Genomic DNA, 21,999 nt, shown 5'->3' with positions numbered 1-21,999 from the left:
ACCTTCTCACATAAGGACCAGAAGAACGACCTGGGGGCGTTTACCCTGAAGAAGAAGAAGATGCTCAGGGGAGGCATAGTAAGTGTCTTCTTATGTCCGAAGGGCTGTTGTAGGAACAGGCTGTTTGATTTATTCTTCACCTCAGAGGGCAGAAAACTTGGCGGAATAAGTAGAAATTTCAAGGAAATAGTTTTGGGTTTATGCTTTAAAAAAAAAAAAATAACAGCTAACAATGGAAGAAATCCCAAGAGGAATGGGCCACTTGAGGGGGCATGGGCTCCCCCTCCCCAGAGGCTGGATGACCCCTTGTACAAGTGTTGTAAAGTGGACTCTTGTGGAGGGATGGGTTGAACTAGATGGCCTGTGAGGCCCTTTCCAACTCTGAGAGTCTGTGTAGCAAGGGAGGCAAGAGAGGTGACCAGTGACTCGCCTCCTCTTCTGGAATCAGGAGCTGGCATCTCAACAATTGATCGGCCGCCTTGTATTGTAGACACCTCATGCTTCATCCCTTCATTCTTCTTAGATGATACCAAGCTTTCTGCCATCCAAAACAACCTTACCTACAATCTCAGATGAATCTCTGGATGTGAGCTCCTTCCTTGCCTTTAGCCAGACAATCTCTGCATCCTTAATTTTGCTGTTCTGAACTTATGAGCTTGGATGTAGAATTGGGAAAGATTTGAGAATGTAGAACGTCAGGGCTGGGAGGGCCCTTAGAACACAGGATGTCAGGGCTGGGAGGGCCCTTAGACACAGGATATGTCAGGGCTGGGAGGGCCCTTAGAACACAGGATGTCAGGGCTGGGAGGGCCCTTAGAACACAGGATGTCAGGGCTGGGAGGGCCCTTAGAACACAGGATGTCAGGGCTGGGAGGGCCCTTAGAACACAGGATGTCAGGGCTGGGAGGGCCCTTAGAACACAGGATGTCAGGGCTGGGAGGGCCCTTAGAACACAGGATGTCAGGGCTGGGAGGGCCCTTAGAACACAGGATGTCAGGGCTGGGAGGGCCCTTAGAACACAGGATGTCAGGGCTGGGAGGGCCCTTAGAACACAGGATGTCAGGGCTGGGAGGGCCCTTAGACCACAGGATGTCAGGGCTGGGAGGGCCCTTAGGACACAGAATGTCAGAGTTGGGGAGGCTTTTAGATCAATAAGTCCAAATTCTTCATTTTGCAAGTGAGGAAATCCCTCATTTTCAGGTAAGAAAACAGTTAAGGCCTAGATGGTTTAAGTGGCAAACTTGGGATTCAAACTTAGATCTTGACTCCCATTTTATGTCTCCGGGTTCAGCACTGTCTCTTCCGCACTATGAATTGGGACCCTGGCCAGATCGCATCTGATCTGGATGAAATGATTGACTTAATAAGCATTTATTAATACCCACTGTATACTATGCACCAGGTGCTAGACAGGCTCATCCAGGATCTCTTGAACAAGAAGTCTCTAGCCTAGGCAGATCCTGTTGGTATGATTCCCTTGAACCCAATGGGCCCCCCAGGCCAGGGACCCTTTCCCCTGCCAATCAAGAACTGTCTCCTATATCACTGATCACTAAATTGGAAATGGTGTTTTACAGCAGCAATAAAGGAATGGTACAGCGTGAGGTACGTTTTTATACAACTCTATGAACTTTGTCATTGAAAACATTATAGCCTTGAATGTGAGAGCTCGGTGGAAGGCAATATAATTTGATTACCGATATTAATCACATAGAGTACAACATATAAAACCAGTAATGCATAAGTCTGACTGGAGCCAGAGAACCCTCATGTGCATCTCAGGGAGATTTATTCTCAGTAATATAATTCATTTGACATGAAAGTATCATAATTGCAGTTGCTAGGAGAGATTTTTTTTTTCTTTTAAGGAAAAAGTGGCCCTGATTTCAAGAGTAGCATATTCTTTGCCTGGCTCCTCTTCTGAACCCAGAAACAAAAGACTAGCTGAATTCATTGTCACGGGATTGTGGCCCTTGTGGAAGGGACTTCTAAGGTCACCTAGTCAACCATCATTTCATCCATGGCAAAACAGGCCCATGGAGGGGAAGAGATTTATCAAGGTCATAAGGTGATAAGAGCCAGAGTCAAAATTAGAACCCAGGTCTTGATACCAAATTCAGCACTGATCTTACTACATTACTTGGACCCACTTTTTATAAACCAGCCAATCTAAGAAACTTGGGGGGAGTGTTAGAAGGCTAGGTGCTTGTGTTCCCCTGTGTGTGCCTTCCACCTCAGGTGTCCCAGAGGCATAGTCCATTCAGAAAGGGGCAGTAAGGAGATTTAATTAGATCCAAGCTCGGATGCTTATTACCTTTGTCACTTCATCTACGTGTGCCTTAGTTTCCTGCTCCATAAAATGAGTGGGAGTGGACTAGACTGGATTTCCTCTGAGATTTCTTCCTGCTCTGGATTTCTGATCTTATAAATCTGAGATTTGGAGGTGATGTCTGAGGTCTGTGTATGTTTGCATGTGCATATATTACTTGGTTTTCTGAGGTCACCTTTTGAGCCTCTGATGCCATCACTTTAACCATAGACTCTTCCACACTTAATGGAACTGTGGTTTCCCCAGTTCAGGAGACTCCTTCGGCAGGGTGGATCACAGCCCACACTCACCTTCTCCTCCTGGGCAGCTGTTCCCTGCCCCCACCCTCACTCTTCCTGGTAGGACTCTGTCTCTTGTCATGAGTCCAGGTGGGGAGGGGAGTTAGGTCTTAATGTAGTTTTTAGGCCATCCATCTTTTGTCTCCTATTCTTACTGCAACAATCATTCAGCACAAACATTTGCTAAGCTCCTGCTATGTGCCTGGTACTGTACTAGGCACTAAAAATAAAGATAAAAATGAAATAGTCACTTTCTCCACTATTAGTCAGTCAGTCAGCCAATGGACCAGCATTTACTAAACACATTCTATGTGCCTGGTACTCTGCTAGATGCTAGGACTACATTTCATCACAGATGTAGTCCTTGCCTTCAGGTAGCTTACATTCTATCAGTCAGTCAGCAAGCATGTACTAACCCGGTTCCCTGTGTAGACACAGGGCTACAGAGCTATAAATTAGACAGTCCCTCCTCTCAAGGAGCTTACATTTTACAGACACACACACACACACACACACATAATCCATATAGTATAAATACAAGATGGTGGGGAGAGGAGGAGGCGAAGCAGCAAAGGAGGGGAAGGGCAGGGTAAGTCAGTCACTGGGAGCCTCCCATAAAGAGTGGTTCCTGAGCTGAGCCTTGTGAAAAGCCGGGAATCTTCAGAGGGGGTGGGTGAAGAGGGTGTCCTTCCAGCCACGAGGCGTGTAGCTGGAGCAGTAGTGACACCCCTTCCCGCTTTCTAAAAACATAAACTTGATGGTGACACACTCAGCCTATCGAATACCCTGTTTCAGAAACTATAGTAATCACGTGCATATGTCTATCTGTAGATGTAAGTTCAAGCAGGCACATCCGTGTGTATGCACCCATCAGTCTTTTTGTCTTGGTAACCCCAGAGGCTCACGCTGTGCCTGTCACATAGTAGGTGCCTAATAAACCTTTGTTTAATTGAACTGAAGTGTCTGCTTACATAGACATACATGTAGACTGATCTCACATGCATGTGTGGATAGGCATTCCTGGAACCACCACACACGTACCCACACATATGACTACAAGCACACGCATGATCAAATACAGTAAGTTTGGGGGTGGTTGTGATTTTACAGTCTGTGACATTTTCAAAAGGCATTTGAGCTGCACGTCTCATCTCCCCCTCCTCGTTCCCTCCACCCCCACCACCACCACCCCTTTCCCGGCATGCTCTAACGGGCTCAGTTCTGACTAATATTCTGTGTTTCACTCACGAAATAATCAAGCCGTGTTTAGCTCCTTCCTAGTACAGTGTTCTCTGAATTATTGAGGGTGTTTGATGTCAGTAAGCATCTGTGACAGAGGCCTTGAGCTCTGAGCAGAGGAGAAGGAGCCCCCTCCCCCATCCTCCCCCCGTCCCCCCTGCAATTGCTGCTTTACAGAGAAGACAGGGCCAGGTTGACTCTTACTGTCTCTCCAGCCCACCTAGCCTGGCCTTTATCCAAGCTTGCTTCCTCTGACCAGCCAGATTCACCCGTATTTATACCTGTATCTCCAAGCTTCACCCTCTGAGTTTCTCAGTCTCTCTTTATCTGTCTCCCTACCCTCTCACCCTTACTCCTTCATTCTCTCCTTTTTCTCCCTGGTGGGGCATACTGACTGTAAGTGAAAAGCGGCCACTGAGCTGGGGTTTTTTTGTTTTGTTTTGTTTTTGGATAGGTAGTAGGGTTAAGTGACTTGCCTGGGGTCACACAGCTAGTTAAGTGTCTGAGGCTGGATTTGAACTCAGCTCTATCCACTGTACCACCTAGCTGCCCCCTACTGAGCTGGTTTTGACGTTCCGTTGTAAACCCCTACCACCACCACCACCACTACCTCTCATGTGCAAAGCTCTGACTAGGGCAAGGTGACTGGTCCTTTGTCTGTGCCAGTGGCCTCATCCCAAGGGTCCTGCTCTTCCTTCATTAGCTTAGTAACCTTGTAGAGAGTCCATATCCCGGTAAACCTCCCCAGTCCAATCACACATAACCCACTCCTACCCTTTCCTCAGCTCTCATCTTTGTCAACCTTGGGTTCTTCCCTCCCTGCTACCATCTGAGGCCCAAAGATGGAGACAGACCAAAAATGTGGGCCTTGCCTTTTTCTCTCCATTCCTTTCATGTACAGTCCCCTCATAGCTTAATATCTCCCACCTCCATTTCGCAAACCATCAGCCATTTGGTACAGAATTTTACCAGTCTCAATTCAACTCAGCTGGGCATGTATGATGTACCTGCTGTATGCACAATGACAAGGTGGGAGATGAAGTATTGTGTCCTAGGAACAGGCGGCCACACTTTTATCACCAAAGCCCTTTACTTCTTAAAACTGTACCTCTGAAAACCCCAACAGCCTTCCACACACTGTATGTGTAGTGGGGACAGATTTCTCTCCTCTTTATGGCCCGGGGGTTTGGGAGATCAGTCACCTCCAGTGCACGGAGAGGGGGTTACTGGGAGACATTCTCTACCACTTCAGGAAAGCCTTCAGGCCAAGGTCTCCCACTGCATCCAGGACCATCTCCAGTCATCCTGACCTATATCTTGCCATTGGACCCAGATGGCTCCAGAGGAGAAAGTGAGGCTGGTCACTTTGCACAGCCCTGCCTCACTGTAATCCAGTTCACTTGCGTGGTGTGGCATGACATCACCTCGCTGATGTCACGGTCCTCTTGGAGAAAGGACAAATAAAACAACAGCAAGGGTGGGGCTAACGTCCTGCTTTCTGCAGGAAACCTTCTTCGACTCCTCCCTGTTCCAGCGCCTTCACTCCATTATTTCCTGTTTATCCTGTCTACAGCTTGACTTGGCTATGTTTGTTGGCATTTTGTCTCCCCCATAAGACTGCAAGCTTGTCAAGGACAAGGACTGTTTTGCCTCCTTTGCATATCCCCTAGCACTTAGCGCGGTGCCTGGCATGTAATAGGCCCTTAAGAAATTGGTTGATAGACTGACTTTGTGTCTTCCCCCATTAGAGTGTAAGCTCCTTGAAGGCTGGGACTGTGTTTTGCTACTTTTTGTGTACAGTGCCTGGTACATAGTAGGCACTTAATAAATGTTGACTGATGGATTGATTGGAAGGACAGGAAAAAGTCTTTGTAAAGCAGATTTGTTCTTGGGGTGTTGTGCATGCCAGGAAGGAGGGACGGCCAAAGTTCTAAACTGCCCAAGCCCAAGCCAGTGTCTGAAGAGGGATGAGCCGTGTTCTTGTGTGGCCCCAGAGGGCAGAGCCAGGAGCAGTGGGAGGATGTTGGACAGGCCGGTTACAATGGAGGGCAGTGAAACTGTCCCAGAGGGGACTGGACTGCCTTTCGAGATAGCAGGTTCCCCCTTAAAGGCTGGATGACTGTTTTGGGAGAGTACCAGCATAGAGGTGATTCTTGGTTCAGATGTGGGTTGGACTAAAGGCTCTTGGTTTCCCTTCTGTCACCGAAATTCCAGAAGAGCAGCCCTCTGGACTGTGACCCGTGAGCAACGGCCACATGCCTATGGCTTGGCACCCTGTGCCACCACCACCACCACTCCACCACCCCTGAGCGTTCTTCCCCAGGGCCTGGCTTCTAAACGTGGGCCTAGTGGCTCAGAGAGAAATGTGAGGACCTGGGGACTGTTCCCTTGAGACCTGGAGGATCTCATTAATTCACTCTTGCAGCACACCCTATGGTGTGCTATGGGCATATGACAGTGGGCAGCCACGATGGGGGTTTGCATGATGTCTGCTGTTGGAATAAACTTCTGAACAGCTGATCACAGATTGGGTTGGTTGGAGTGTTAGAGATTGTATGAGACCCACATGGAGGTACTGGAGATGCAGTGACAAAAATGAAATAGCCGCTGCCCTCAAGAGGGTTAATCCTGTCTAGAAAAGGACCCCGGGGACAGCCAGGAGCATCCAGTCCTCTGCTACCATCACAGACCTTCACAGCTCCTTAGAGGTTGTCAGAAAGAAGGCCAGCCTTCTGTGCTAAAAGATATAGGTCAGATAGGCAGCCTGGTATAGTGGTTAATGAAATGGCTTCACAGTAAAGAAAACCTGGGTTCAAGTCTCGGCTGTGATGCAGTCAAGGCCACATAACGGGCAAGTCAATAGACATTCTCCCTCTGACATTCTTAGTTGCAGAATTTGTCTTCTGCTTTGAGTAAAAGAGATTTTCCTTACTGGAAGTTCCCTACACCAAAGAAATCTCAAAAATGAATAAGGCCTTTATTCAATGGGTTTTAGTGGGCACGCGTGCGTACACACACACACACACACACACACACACACACACACACACACACACACACACACACACACACACACACTAACTTGAGACATGCAGGAGAATAAGGGGAAGGGGCCCTGGAAGAGGAGCTTAGGGCATAAAATACACCTGGGGGACAGTCACCAGGGATAGAGGCTCTGGAGCAGCTGGGTGGTTTTGTCCGGGGGGTATTGCTGCCTCTTTCCAGACACTCAGTGGAGGTGACCCTGTGCTGACATCAGCTAGTCTTCATGCATTTGAATGGTTGATTGCTTATACCCACCTCTCCCACTTTCCACGGGGCAGCTCTGGTAGTCTTCCTTTCCCACACTGTCCCTAAAGTGCCCAGATGCTTGCCCAGTAAGGTGGAGTTCCCAATGGTTCCATAACAAAGATACCTCTGCTAATTCCCAGACAGCTTACTCAGTGATACCAGGGACAATCACAGCCAATGCCACCTCTTATTAAACCTTGTCTTGGAACTCCTGGTTCAGCCACCCTCCACCCCCACCATGTTCCCCTGTCTCCCATGTTCCGGGATTTCAAAAGAAGACAAATTTGCTTTTCTCTCCCTGAACATGAGATTTCCATTAGCAATCAGGCTGGAATGGGTAGGGCAGACTGGGAGGATCAAGGTGTGTATTTTGTGTTCCCTTATGTAGATGTTAACCAGAGACAGGGAGGATGTTAAAAAATGACTTAATAGGTTCATTTTAAAGGCTTTTTTTTTACATGAAGTTTTTTCTCTTTCTCTCATCCACAGTGTGACAGCGAGAGCGATATTGATGATAAGGTAAGATTTGAGTTCTTCCCATCCTCCCTGCATGGATGGAAGTAAACATCCTTTCTCAGCAGCCCTCTCCTGCTGACTCACAGCCCAGTCCCAAGCCTAGAGATGGTTACTGCCACTTCCTTGGGCTCAAAGGGGTGTCCTTCCTGGGGGATTGTTGACCCTCGGTCCTCACGGGGGACATTGGCATTTTGTCACTCTTCCTTCCCTCTTCTGGCATGAGAGGGGGCAGGATGGGTCCTTGGATCTTTGGCAAAAGCCCCTAAAGGGAGGAGAATCTGAGAAGTAAGGAACAGATGGGTTTGGGTCCCAAATCCTAAGGAATTGTCAATTCAGTCCAAGGGCCGCACTTGAGGGCCACGTGTGACCTCGAGGCCAAAGGTTCTGGTTTGGGATAATCTCTGGGCTTCACTTGTCTTTGTGCTCTCCTCCCACACCCCCAATCCCTTCACTACAGACAATCGAGAGACGTCCGCAACATACCAGGGTGCCCAGGGGAGGGTGACAAGGCTTCTCTGTGTCAGAGAATGGATGATCCATTGAATGTTGGCAGCAAAGTGGGTTTCCACAGTGACAGCTTGATCTCATGCTCCATGAGGCTGAGGGAGAGCCAATTCCTGTGCACACAGAGAAGGCAGGAAGTGGGAGGGGGGACTGTGTGTGTCTGTGGGAAGGGGTATGTTTGGATGTGTGCTGTGATCGGGGACAGCCTGGCCTTGGGACATTATCTGGGTGGATGGAAGAACCAAGCATCAGTGGGTTAGGGAGCTGCTGAGACCACCCTTTCCCAGAGGGGAAGTTTTCCCATCCCTCCCTGCACAAGCCTTCGGTGCAGAACAGGTCAGTCAGTCACCAAGCATTCACCAAGCACCACTGTGTGCCGGGCCTTTTGCTGAGAGTATTCTTGAAGGTGCTGGGGCTCCCCTGATTTGGTGTGGCTTCTCTCGAACCCATCCCCAGGGAAGCCGGGAGCCAGGATGCAAAGGGCATAGGGGTGGGGAAGGTAAGCCAGCTATGACTCAGGTTGTGTGTAGTCTATGCCACCTTCATGGCAGACGTCATACTTGAATAAGGAGACTTTAAAAAGGGGAAGAAAAGGGACACAGCATTTCTTGAACCAAAACCAGCTCCCCTGTCACTTCTGAGGTGCATCCCCATCACAGGGTGGGGAGCAGAGCCGTGGGTGCTGACAGGCGCCAGGCAGACCGCCAGCGAGTCCCCTGGAAGAAGCTATAAGTGACGTGTGGCGGCATTGGGCAGACGCGCCATTAACGACATTCTAAATTACCCCGGCGCCCGGGAGAGCAGCGTTCCCACCAGACTGACGTTTGTTACATTGGGTTTGACTTCACCTTGTAGTGGAGAAATTGAAATCTGAACTACATTGATTAGCTTTCCGAGTGCACAATCAGAGGTTACCTTATGAGGAAGCAGCTTTGAGCCGGGCGGTCCCCATGGGAGAGTGGGGGTAGGGAGGTGAGCAAGCCCCGCACACCTGCACGCTCTAGCTTTGCCAGGCCCTCTGGCAGAAGGGGGCCTGAGAGAGCTCTTTCTCCCAACCAGTCCCAAGCCCAGCGATTCCCTGGACCTGACAAGTTCTTCCGACTCCAGATCCAATGTCCTTTCCATCATTCCTTCTGCTTCTGATATGGGAGTCCTGGACTGGAAATGAGAAGTACCTGGGCTGAAGGGATGCCTCCACTATCTGCTAACTGGTTGCCCAAAGAGCAGTCACCTAATCTTTCTCAGCCTCAGTTTCCTCATCTGTAAAATTAGACATTACTCATAGTACCTATCTCCCAGAGATATCAAGGCTCAAATGGTGTGTGCAAAGTGTTGACAGAATGTTAAATATCAGTGTCCCTTATTATTTCTCATCATGGCACCCTCAGTAAAGAGTGGCGATCTTGGTGCGGCTGTGGGGATCCCCAGAACACTGGCATCATCCCTATGCAAGTGCTCACTTACCCTTGGCTATGTACACGCATGTGGACATAGGAGTTGATCCCCTCCTGCCTGTCACTCATTTTTTTAAAGCCTAGTCCTTCCCCAGGCAGAAGCAGGCCTCCTTGGACTCTGGCAAGCAAGCCCCCAGTCTGGAATCAGAGATGTTTACAGTGGTCTTCGAGTTGATCACTGCCCACCCCACTTGATGAGGTAGCAGCCCCAGTCACACGGCCTTCCCCCATCCTATGCCCACAGGAGCCTCTTCCCGAGCAGGCAGCCCTCAGGCCGGGGCTGGGGCCCCTTACTGCCCTATTTCCTGGCCCACAGCTGGTTTCGTGCTAGCCCATGCCTGGTCTGGATCTAGGTCTCCCCCTGCCTCCCTGAGTTCTTCTGTCCTTCCCCAAGTGCCTGTTTTTGTCTGCACTCCATGGATGAGGACAGAGATCACACAGGACTGAGTCAGGAGATCTGGGTTCTAGTCTTGGATCTTCTGCTAACTTAGCCTATTTTATCTTGCACAAGTCATCTGTCCTCCCTGGGGACTCTTTGATAGTGAGGATATTGCACGAGGTCCTAGTCACTAGTGACTTTGAGCCCTGGGGCCCTTCCAGTTCTACTCACCCATGACTGGTGGGCTCTGTCCACATAGAGGCCATTTCTGTCTCTTCAGCTCCAAGTTTATGATCCTTCCCATTCTGGGGATCAAAGATTTCCTCTTTCTCTGACTTCACAGAGCTAATGAAAGGTCTAAAAAGGCAGCAGATAGGAGGGGCTGTTTTTATTAACTACAGGCCTTAGCTAGGTGGTGCAGTGGATAGGGCCCTGGACCCAATCAGACCTGAATTCAAATTCGGCCTCACTTGCTTATGTGCTGTTACTGGGTAAGTCACATAACCGCTGCCTGCCTCGGTTTTCTCATCTGTAAAATAGGGGTTTATGATAGCAGCTCCTTCCCAGTGTTTTGAGGATCAGATGTGATAATATTTGTAAAGCACTTTGCGCAGTGCCTGACACATAGTGGGTACCATGTGAGCGCTTTTGTTATTGTTGTTGTCGTTCAGTCATTTCAGGGGTGTCCGGCTCTCCGTGACCCCGTGTGGGACTTTTTTTGGCAGATCCTGGAGTGGTTTGTCATTTCCTTCTCCAGCTCATTTGACAGATGAGGAAGCTGAGGCAAAGAGGGTTAAATGACTTGCCTAGGGTCGCACAGCTAGTAAATGTCTGAGGCTGGGTTTGAACTCAGGTCTCCCCAACTCCAGGCCAGGCACTCTATCCCCTCCACCACCTAATGCTAGCTAGTACTATTAAATGAGAAATTGTTTGCAGAACACTTAGCACCGTGCCTGGTACGTGGTAGGCACCATGCGAACACTAGCTGGTATTATTAGAGAAAATGTCTGCAAAGCGCTTAGCATGGCGTCTGGTACGTGGTAGGCACTTAGTGCTTGTTTCCTTCGAGGCTCAGGTGCCACCTCCTTTCCTCATCTTCTCTAGTTGTTAGTGCTACCCCCCCACCCCCACCCCATGCATCTTGTAATTACATATAATGCTAACAGTAATAATAAATAGCTAACATTTCAATAGCATTTCCAGGGTTTTCAAGTGCTTTGCATCCACGTTCTCATTTGAGCCTACCAATAGCCCTGTGGAACGCCTCCCCATTGTACAGATAAAAACACAGCCCCGGACGGGGCAAGCAGCTTGCTCAGGACTGCACAGCCAGCATCCAAAGTGAGAGTCAAGCCCAGCTCTTCCTACTCCCAGCCTGGATGCCTTACCCCATTAATTGCCAGCTCTCTCTCCCTCCTCAGATAACCATAGATGGACGCATCTCTCCATCTTGCATGCCCTATCACCACCACTGTGCCCCACGCCTGCTCTAATAGAAGTTCTTTGAGGACAGGGGTTGGGTTGTTTGGGGAGGGGGGTGTTGTTTGGCCTTTTCATCTCCAGCACCTGAGAATCAAGCTGGCAAAGTAGGCAAAGAACTGGCCTTCAAGCCAGGAAGACTGTGTTCAAGACTTACCTGTGACGTATATGAGAGGCTCTGTGACCCCAGAAAGCCCTTTAACCTCTGAATGGACAGGCAACCCTCTTAGAGCCTACACTGTAGGAAAAGGGCTGGCCTGAGGTGACAGGGAGTTTCTTCCGGGACTGGCGTTATCCCAGGTCCAGTCCCATCCCCATCACTACATACCTGACAACATAGTAAACATTGACTCTGAACCCCCTACAGCCCACCCTCACTTCCCACCCCCAACACACTACCCTCATTTGGATGCCTCCAGGCCTAGGAGTTCAGGGTAAGAAGACTGGGGAGCCGTGCTTCGTAAGGGCAGGAGCGAGGGCTGGGCTTCCCTCAGTTTCAGGCATCATTCTGTTCCCTGGCAGTTACTGTGATATGCTGTCCATGCACTATAAACATTGTTACTGAAAATATATACTTCCTTTTAATAGCAACTCCAGCATTAACAGATAAGCAATTACCGTTCATTTTCAGGAACTATAAAGTCCTCATTAATTCAAGATTTATGTAGTCGGAGCATTTAGCCCAGGAATAACACCACCGAGAATTGGTTTATACACATGTAATGACAGGGCTTACGGCTCACTTTAGCCAACATTTCCATAATAGAGGGTTATAAACCATCAAGCCTGGCTCCTTCATTGTCTCCTTCCTACCTGGGCCGTTCTTGCAGAAGCTTCAGGCCCAGGAGCGTGACTGCCTGGCCAGGGGTCAAGCCCCCCAAGGGGTCCAGTCCCTGGGAGCCAGCCGGCTTCTTGGCTCTGTTTATACTGGCAGTTGGAAGATATGAGGGGGACATCCTGTGCCCTGCCCGGCCCCACAGTCATGATGACAGGTTGTCAGGCGAGGCCCTCCCCTTTCCGGGCCAGCCTCTTTGCGACTGCTTCTGATGACAGAGACAGGGAGGAGAGAGAGAGGAGAGGAGAGGAGGGGAGAGAGACAGAGAAGGAGAGAGAGGGGGAGAAGGGGAGAGAGACAGAGAGGAGAGAAAGAGACAGAGAAGGAGAGAGAAAAGATAGAGAAAGGTGGGGAGCGAGAAAGAGGAGAGGCGGAGGGAATCCGTGGCTTTGTGTTCTGATTTAATGAGCTATCCCTCCCCACCCCATCCTCGTGAGGCCACACTGTTCTCTCGGCCTCCTCAGCTCCTGCCGAGGGAGGGAGGGGAGATGACTCTGGATTGACAGTTCACAAGCAAGGGGGGAGGGGCACAGCACGAGGCCCCTCGATGAGGATGCTGCCACCCTCCATGAGGCTCACCCCTTGATTGGACATCCCTGCCTCCACCCATCCCCAGAGTGTCCTGTGCTTCCTGAGTGACCACACTATTCCCCTGACCTCAGACTGTACCATTTCTACACCCAGGGAAGCTCACTTCTCTGCAGGGCCTCAATTGGTCCCACCCACCACTTCCCTTCAGGTCACTGCCTTTTGTATACCAGCTAACAAGAGCAGCTTGACCCTGTCTGCACCAACAAGCCTTGACCACCAGGTTTGCCCTTTGTAAGCAATAAGGGACAGTGGCCCAAGTGTTTGCTTTTTAGAAGCTCCTTCTAAGAAGGTCAGTCCAGCCACAAGCATTTATTATGTGCCAACAATATGCTAAGGATGCCAAGAAAGGCAGAAAACAAACAGGCCCTGCTCTCAGGAAGCTCACACTCTTACAGAGGAGAGATAACGTGCAAACAACTAGGTGTCAACTAGAAATACCCAGGATAAATTGGGGAGGGATAAAGTGTGTATAATTTGAATTATTTCAAAGTGGTTTTAAAATCCATTGTCAGAACTCTGCACTTTTTGTAATAAATTCAGTTCAGTTCAGCCAGCATTAGGCACCTGCTGTATGAGGCACATTACCTGATGAGAGACAACTGGCCGGGAGTGAGAAGTTTGGGGTTCAAGCCCCCTCTCTCCCTGCCCTGTACAGGGCACTTCGCCTCTCTCTGCTCTGAGCAATATCCCAAGACTAGAAGCAGTAGAGAAGTCACTAGCCTATGCTGATAGAGAGATCTTCCTCATTGTATCATAGGGCCAAGGAAATCACGGGCCCAGTCCCTCTTCCTAGGTGTCAGCTTCCCGGGAACATTAAGCAGAGTCATCCCCGAGCTCTCGGGGTTGCCTTTCTATGGGGCCTGGGAAGGGGACAGTTCGGATAGAGAGAAAAGTAAACAAGACATGTACAAAATAACCTTTGGGAGTGGAGCCCTAACCACTAGGGAAATCACGAACGGCCTCTCTCAGGATGTGCTAAACCTTACACAGAGCTAGGTCATGGTTTTTTCCTGCAAATTAGATTTTTGTTTACTAGATTTTGTGAAACCAAGGCCCACCTGTTAGGACACATGTGAGAACAGGGTTGTTGAGGTCCAATCTGAAGCCCTGCGTGACTGAGAGATCTAAGGCAGAAGCATCGCCATGCAGGAGGTGAATCTGAGAGGCCCGGTGGAGGGTGGATGGCCTTTGTGGGGCCTGGCCTGAGGGGAATTAAAATTGAACAGGCTGGTCTGGATGCCTCCATCTGCTTAGAGACAGTCCCTGTGAAGGGACCTGTGAGGGTAACCTCTCCTAACCTTTGACCCTCTCTACTCCTGGCCCTAAAAGCTATCAGCCTCTTGTTAACTTCAGGTCCTGAGGCACAAGCCCACCCCAGAGCGACCTCAGGCTCAGTTGTCAGGCCTATAAATTAGATAAATTGGAGTCTGGTGATTTTTTTTTTCCCCCTGGGAGAGTCCCACAAAGGCCGCCACTCTGAGAGCAAGGAGTTGGGGTAGGGGGAGAATAGCGCTGTGCCCTATTTGGAGAGAGACAGACCTCAGAATACTCATGTGTGGCCACTGCTCAGCAAGATCAGGAAGGAGTTCACTTGCAGGCAACCCCATTGCCTCTGTTTTCACAAATTATTCTTGCTTGGCTCTGTCCTTTCTCTCCTTCAAAGGGACTGCAGGCGATGTCAGCCCTCTCAGATTCAGGCACCCTCTTAATTGGGCATCCTGAGACAGAGCCGCAGTCACTCCAGCCTAGTTGCAGCCCTGCCCCACTGTTCTCACCAAGGCCGGGCTGGGCCCTGCCCACAGATCTCAGGGCCGTCTGACTCACAGCTCTTGACAGCATGTTGGGAAGCTCCGCTCACCCCGTCATCTCCAATAATCAACAGCCCACCCGCCGACACTTTGACAGACTTAATGGTTTTTTATACAAAAATGGACAGACTTAATGTTTCAACTGTAGCAATCATCCGTCCTGATCTCTTTAATGAAATTAGATTAAGCGCACCTGGGAAAATGCTGAGACGGCACATTGCCTTCATCACCTCCTTTAATTTAAAACCAATTTGCGGGGAAAATACTCTGTGAAGCCCAAGGCTGCTTGGAGAGACAGAGGAGGAGGGCAGGGAGGGATTTCTGAAATCTGTCTGGATGGCTGCTGGCAGTGTTAATTCCTCTCCCTGCTGCGCTGTGAAATATTAACAGCCTTAAGGAACAGATCGGGGAGTTTAGAGACTCACTGCCATGTGGCTACCCCAGGCACCAACCCACCCACTGTCTTTCTTCAGCAGAGGAGAAACAAAAACAGAAATCTTCCCAGGCAGAGTCCTTCAGAGGGCTGGGAGCCCAGTGGGAACATCCTGAACTCCCTCCCCCTTGCCATGGATGGGGACAGCATCAGTTCTCCTAGCCAGACTACCCCCAGTGGTGTCCGCCACTGTTCACCAAAATCTCTACCAGGCTTGTTGGCTGGCCCTCCTCTGTAGAGATGGGGCAGGGGGATGGGCTCCTTCCTGGATGTCCTCCCAACCAGTTTGATTCCATATAACAAGTATTCGTTAAGCACCTGCTCTCGCCTGGGTGCTAGGGATGCAAAGGCAAAAAAGAAAGTCCCCTCAAAGCACTTACATTCTATTTTCAGGAAACAGCCTGTACACAGATAAGCAAATACAAAATGTTTGTTTTCACAGACCAGTGAAGTTCAAGGGTAGGGGTGAGAATGACCAGTGAGATTCAGGGGTAGGAGTGAGAGTGACCAGTGAGATTCAAGGGTAGGGGTGAGAGTGAGGAGTCTTCCTAATAAGGGATTCAGCATCTCATCCATTGCTGTAGCATTATCAAATTTTTTTTAAAGCTTACCCAAGGATTCTTAGCTCAGGATCTATGTAGCAAACTCCCATCCCCACCCCAAGCCTAAGCCCATGTAGATTTTAAGGGGTCCATGAACTTGGATGAAAAATAAATACTGCTTTATTTTCACCAACTTCTAACCAAAATTTAGCAGTTCCTTCAATTATTTTAAAACATGATTCTGAGAAGGGGTCCCTGGGCATCACCAGTCTCCCAAAGGGATCCATAGTGCACACACAGACGACGAAGATTAAGAACCCTTGAGTCAGAAGAACTTGGAGATCACATAACGTCACCCCCTTAAATGAGGTAGTTGATGTCTTAGAGGAGGTCATCCAGAGAGGTCTTGAATGAGCCACCATTAGAATCAGTAAACACTCTGTGTGCTAGGCACAGGGGATACAAAGACAGAAATGAAATAGTCCTGCCCTCAAGGAGCTTCCATTCTATTAAGGAAAAGAACATATTCCCAGATAGAAAATCAATGCAAAGTAATTTTGGTGGCGGAGCCGCCACCCCTGGCTGGACAGGCCTGCAGACGCCTATCCTTGTGTCCATGTCCCCTCTTGCTGATCCCTCTAGCTCGTGGGTGTTTTCCAGGTTCTGTTCCCACTTCCCCCGCGTTGCTCCCATTTGGCCATCTCCCTTTGGATAGCTCCTCATACAGTCGTCTTTGAAGACTGGAGGTCACTTGGGGATGGGAATTGGGAATTATGTGGCTGTGTCCATTCTAGAGTAAGGGGCCTAGCTGGACTTGCCCTGTTTGGCCATCCTCGGGCCTGGAATGTGTCTAGGGTAGGGAGCTTGGGATGTCTGTAGGAATTAAGGTTAGAGAAAGGGGTGCTTGGAGCCAGCTTGTGAGGGGTCATAGGTTCACCAACAGATTACATTCAACACATGTTGAGTGTGTGACTGAAGCCAAGGCCCTTAGCCTCTCAGTGCCCCAGGCTTCTCAGTAAGACTCTTAAATTATAGAAGATATGCTGCTCTGTATTGGAAGAGGAAATTCCCTACAATGATGAAATCGTGGGTGCGGACCCCCTCAAAAAAATCTAAACTAACTTTATATATCATCTTCATTTCACAAAAGGAGAAAACTGAGGTTGTAAGAATTAAAGTAACTTGCCCAGGGCGACACTGTTAAGGAAGGAGGATTTGAATTCAGATCTTGATTTCCAGGTCCGGCCCTCTATCCACTAGCTACCTCTGATAGTCTGTGCTATGAAATGGAGAGGGCACGTACATAGTATTGAAGCTATTGTTTCATTGACGGAGCTGGAAGGACAAGTAGGGACTGCCTTCTCCAACCCCCTAATTTTACAGAAAAGGAAACCAAGGCCCAGAAGTCAAGTTCATGGGATCTTGGTTCTAACCCTGGAAGAGACCTCAGGGGCTGTGTAGGTCTAATACTCTCATTTTACAGATAAGAAAAACTGAGGATCAGAGAGTCAGCCTTTCCAAGATCACAAAGGTAGTGATCAGATTGCCTGGGTAGAATGTGAATCCAGGTCCTCTCATTCTGGAGCCTTCACTCTTTCCATCATATAGGGTCCCTTCTCAAGGTCATGCTAAGGCAGAAGAGGGATCTGCACCCGTTGGGTCTGAGGAAGGAAACAGAGCTCATGGGTAGCTGAAGGGATCTCTGAAGGCTTCATAGAGTAGGGGCCTAAAAGGATGGGAAGGACATCTCCACCCCTGGCAGGCAGCAGTGATGCAAAGGCAGGGAAGCCAGAGAGGGCTGGATGTGGACATGGAATGGACGGTGTCGGAGGATGGATGGTGGTACCTTTCGGTCAGGAAGAGGAAGAGCAGAGGTGGGAGGGGTTTAAGAATCTCAGTATTAGGGAATCTTTTTCTTTTTCCATGGCATCACAGAATTTATTTGTTTATTTTTTTAATAGCTGGTAGGGCCCTTGAAGATAATCTCATTTCACAGATGAATTCAGTTTGGGATCCTTAGAGCCTGAGGTGGCCTGAACCTTCCCTCCTCTCTCCCCTCCCACCCCACCCCCCTTTCTCTGAGAGCAGATTAGAAACAGCAAGTCAGAAGGGGAGGGTGGAGGGAGGGTGTCAGAGGCAGGCACATGGACTTGAAAGGTCAGATTCTGTTTTCTCTTTTGTGTGCTGCAGAGGAGAGGGATGCCAGAGAGTCGTTGTTGAAAGACTTCCATCCCAGATGTCACTTGAGGGAGGAGAGGATATTTAGACAGTTTTCTCCTTTCCCTGCTGCCTCTGAGTGAAGGAGGCCTTGTTTGCATGTTGTCTCTCCCTACCCCCATCCCTCCTTGAGAGAAGGGACTATATTTTACCTCTCTTTGCCTGGTGTACGGGAGGCACTTGATCAATGCTTGTTGTCCTGTGTCCTAACTAAACTCAAGCCCCTCTCATCTCTGTCTACTAATCTTCATACACCCTTTGTATCCTGGGCCCTGCTCGAACCCTTAGTAAACAGTTGTCGGAGGATATGGATTCGAAGTGACTTGACTGACCAAGGTGCTGACCTCCACCCAGGCCCTGTGCCCCTCACCTGCTCCATAACAGGCTAGAGACAGAGGCTTGTTAGAGTAGATTTAAAGGTCAGAGGACCTCGGTTCAAATCCTTCCTTTTATGCTTATAACCTGGGTGACTTGGGCAAGGAGGTCCTTCATATCTTCCTTTGTAAAATTGAGAGGGGCCCCCTTCTAGCTCTGGCCTAATAAGCCTCTGCAGATTCTAACTGCTAAGAACTTCAGCCCTTCCCCAGACAGACGGGCAGGCAAACAGACAGACAGACAGGCCGACAGTCCAGAAATGCTTGGCTGAGGCCAGGTTGGGAGGCTTTGTGTCAGGCCAGGCCCCTGGTGCTGTTGGCAGCCCCCAAGGAGCCCCCCACCCAGAGCCCGGGAGGTGGCAGCTAATCTGGGAAGCCCCATAAAGAGCCCCCCACTCCGTCCCAGGCTTGTCAGAGGATTCGTTCCGCAGCTGCAGCGGAAAGAGAGGTGTAAACTGCCAAGAACCATCTTAATGACGGCTGGAGCAGGAGCCAGATGCCAGATGGCAGCCTCCGCTGTGGCTGTGGTTGGTATTTAACTGCGTTTTTATTGGAAAAATATGGGGTGAAAAATTGTGTGGGACTCATTAGGCGGCCTGCTGCGATTGTGACCGGCCTGCCAGTCTGCTCGGGGCTTGGGGCCAAGCTGCCTTTTTCTTAAGCCTTAGCTGCGGCAGCCCCCGACCCTGAAGGGGGAACTCGTCTTCCTTCTCCTTTTCTTCCTCTTCCTTCTCGTTTTCTTCCTCTTCATCCTCTTCCTCACTTTTCTAACTTCTTCATCTTTATGCCCTCCTCTTCCTTCTTCCTCTTATCTTTCCTTTCCCTTTTTATCCCTCCTCAGAACATGATACCTCCCATTCCTCCCTTCCTTCTCTCCTCTCTTCTCTCTTCTTTCCTCTCCCATCCCAGCTCCAGCCAAGACAGAGGCTGATTTCATCCAAAAGATTCAGGCTCAGTCTGTTAGAGGCCTCCTGGACCCCCCAGAAAAAACCACCTGACCAAGCCTTCCTAGGCCCAGACCAGCTCTAGCCTTGCTCTGCCCTGGGGCCCGTTTGGCTTGGCTTTAGCCATACCAGCCTGGCCCCCAGTCCTAATTTGGCCCCAGTTGGCACTGCACCTCTGGTCCTCCCCTTCCCTTTTGTACTCCTCCCTCCACTCCTCCTCTGAGCCCAGGCTACAGATGAGTTTCATTTTCCTCTTCCTGCGTATAAACTAAAAATATTGAGTGTAAGGCCTCGGGAAGAGAGGCTTACTCTTTTCCCTGGTGCAGTGGCGTCTAGGAAACGCCTTTGATTTCCTTCTCTCTCCAACCCCCTACCCCCCCAGTCACCACCAATCGGGCAGAAAAGACCAAGAGAAAAGAGGGAGCATTCCCTGGTGGGTTTCTGAGAGCTCCTGAAGCCAGAGGAGCGAGGCTGCCTCTCTGTGTGCTGCTGCCCTTTCCAGAGATACAGAAGCCCACAGTTCCCTTTCCTAGGATTTGTAAGTTGGAGGACTGGGGGACAGGGTCAGTAGCTTCCCTGGATGGTGAGAGGAAAGACAGGGCAAGAAACTCTTAGCTAAATCTTTCCAAGGAGGATTTGAATACAAACTGGGATTCACTCCCTCACAGTATGGCCCACGACCAGAGGGTCCATCCTCCTCCTCCATTGAGACCAACAGACTAGGAGAATGCAAGCTCCTTGAGGACAGAGGCTTCTCATATCTCTCTCTTTCTCTCATTGCATCATCTCCATTTTCTGTCTCTGCCTCTTCCCCCTCTCCTCTTTCATATAGTATAATGCTGGAGATGACCTGAGAGGTCATCTCACCAAACCCCTTCCTTTTTAGATGCAAAAAAGGGCCCAGAGAGCATCAGAGACTCACCCAGATAGTAAACGTCAAAGATGGCTCCCTTCCCCTCTCTGCCCTATATACCTCTCAGCTCCATCAGACAGTGCACCCATGCGTGGGCAAGCTGTCTGGGGCCCCTGCACCCACTACCTTCCCAGGAGGTGGCCCCACCTGTTGGTCCTTCTGGCCCCCTGTAGCAGGAAGCAGATACAGTGCTAGGGCTTCCTCCGGGCTGGCACAAGCAGGCTTGGGAAGTTTCTGCCTTTTAGAGGTAATTTCTCTCTGTCTCTCTAGTGTGTGGGTGTGAATCACGACTGTTTCTCTGTTTGGCCCTGGAAGTGTTCAGCTCGAGCGGCCAAGTTTTCTCCCTCTGAAGGAGCTTTTCTGAGCTGTGAACTGTGTGAGCTTTCTAAAGAGCATTCATGTCTCATCCCACAGGCTGCCTCGCAGAACATACACACACACACACACACACACACACACACACACACACACACACACACACACACACACACACACACACACACAGGCAGAGCCTGACTCACTGTACACACCTACACCCTGCCTGCATACACAAACACATGTACACACAGCCTGACTCACTGCTCACATATTCACACTCCATCTCTACAGACACACACACCATCTGCCTTTCTACCCATGTACATATAACCTTCCTATCCTTGCATATCCACAAAGCTGTGTATACACATACGCACACACACAAACTACCCATCCATCCATGCGTCACTACCTGTCCCAGGGGTGACCTTCCAGGGAGTCAGTCAGAGATGTTGAGAAATGTGAGTGTTTCTAGAATTGTCTTTTTCCAAAGGGAGATGGGAACAATGACCAGGGAAGCCCCAGTGCCCCTTAACCTCTCCTGCCTGGAGGACCTGCCCCCTTGTTGTGTATCACTGAGTGATGGTCTTCTCAGCTTTGGCCCTCTGTGACCTCTGGCCTCTGGCCACCAGCTTGCTGGACAGGTCCAGACATCAGTGTTCTACTTTCATCCCCTTATCCAATTGTGACCCCAGGCTGTGACCTCTAGGCAGCTATCACAGACAGACAGCTGGCCTCCCATCCCTTTCTCAGGGGACAGAAGGGCATAAAATAAAATGTGCTGCTAGGTAGGGGATGGGGAGGGGGTTTTCCTCTACTTCCTGTTTTGGTCTAGAAAGAACTAGAAGAGTCTAGCAGAGGTCATTTGTTGGAGGTTACTTATTGGTACCACTGTAGATCCAATCTGGATCACGGGTGAGTACATGGGGAGCCAGTACCGGGAGACAAGGCGCTATGACCCACCTACTAACGGGGAGTCATAGCTCAGCTGTCAGTAGTATGACCTTGATCAAATCTCTCTGGGCCTCAGTTCTCTATTGTAGTAGAAAGAGGATTTGTTTTAGAGTTGGAAGATCTGGGTCAGGAAGAAGAACTGGATTTGCAGTCAGATCCTGAGTTCAAATCCAAGATGCTAAGTGCCTACTATGTGCCAGTCATTGTGCTAAGCTAAATGACTTCTCAAGGCCCTCACAGCTCTTATTCTGTGATCTCAATTCTAGGCTGGAATAGAGTGGAAACGCGTTTGTTAAGTACTTTCTATGCCAAACACTGCTGAGTGCTGGGAATGCTAATATGGAATGAAGGCAGCCCTTGTTCCAGAGGAGCTCACATCCTATGCATTTCTGGGAGGATTCCTCTGCCTAGTGGATAGAAGGACCCAATAATCCTTGGGGCCAGCAGTGGGGCTGATGGCAAGGCCCAGAGGTCCTTAGGGTACCCAGTCAGGAAGGGGAGAGCCTCTTAGGATTGGGGTAGTTGGGTGACAAAATGCATGTGGTGGATGAAGAAAGAGAGCATGAGGAACCATGAATTCAAGTAGCAAGTGTTGGAGAAT

The 21,999-nt window shown here is 49.7% G+C and overlaps 1 protein-coding gene and 1 long non-coding RNA gene across 2 annotated transcripts in view; one reads left to right on the top strand and one right to left on the bottom strand.

The window, feature by feature from the left end:
• The window catches only part of FBRSL1 (fibrosin like 1), a 318,374-nt gene that overhangs the window by 224,723 nt on the left and 71,652 nt on the right, over positions 1-21,999 (top strand). Inside the window, 1 exon segment of the mRNA XM_021004315.2 lies at positions 7,627-7,656. Within this exon segment, the coding sequence (XP_020859974.1) occupies positions 7,627-7,656 (30 nt within the window).
• LOC144457113 (uncharacterized) lies at positions 7,558-11,476 on the bottom strand. The gene is made up of 3 exons (XR_013486457.1): positions 10,222-11,476; positions 8,137-9,315; positions 7,558-7,915 (listed from the first exon to the last, which is right to left on the bottom strand). It is a non-coding gene; the product is annotated as an uncharacterized LOC144457113 (long non-coding RNA).

Source organism: Phascolarctos cinereus, unplaced genomic scaffold, assembly GCF_003287225.1.
Source record: "Phascolarctos cinereus isolate Bilbo 61053 unplaced genomic scaffold, phaCin_HiC Scaffold_4;HRSCAF=312, whole genome shotgun sequence".
NCBI classification, from domain to species: domain Eukaryota; kingdom Metazoa; phylum Chordata; class Mammalia; order Diprotodontia; family Phascolarctidae; genus Phascolarctos; species Phascolarctos cinereus.
Note: the sequence above shows the minus strand (reverse complement) of the source record. Positions and strands in the feature narration are given on the sequence as shown.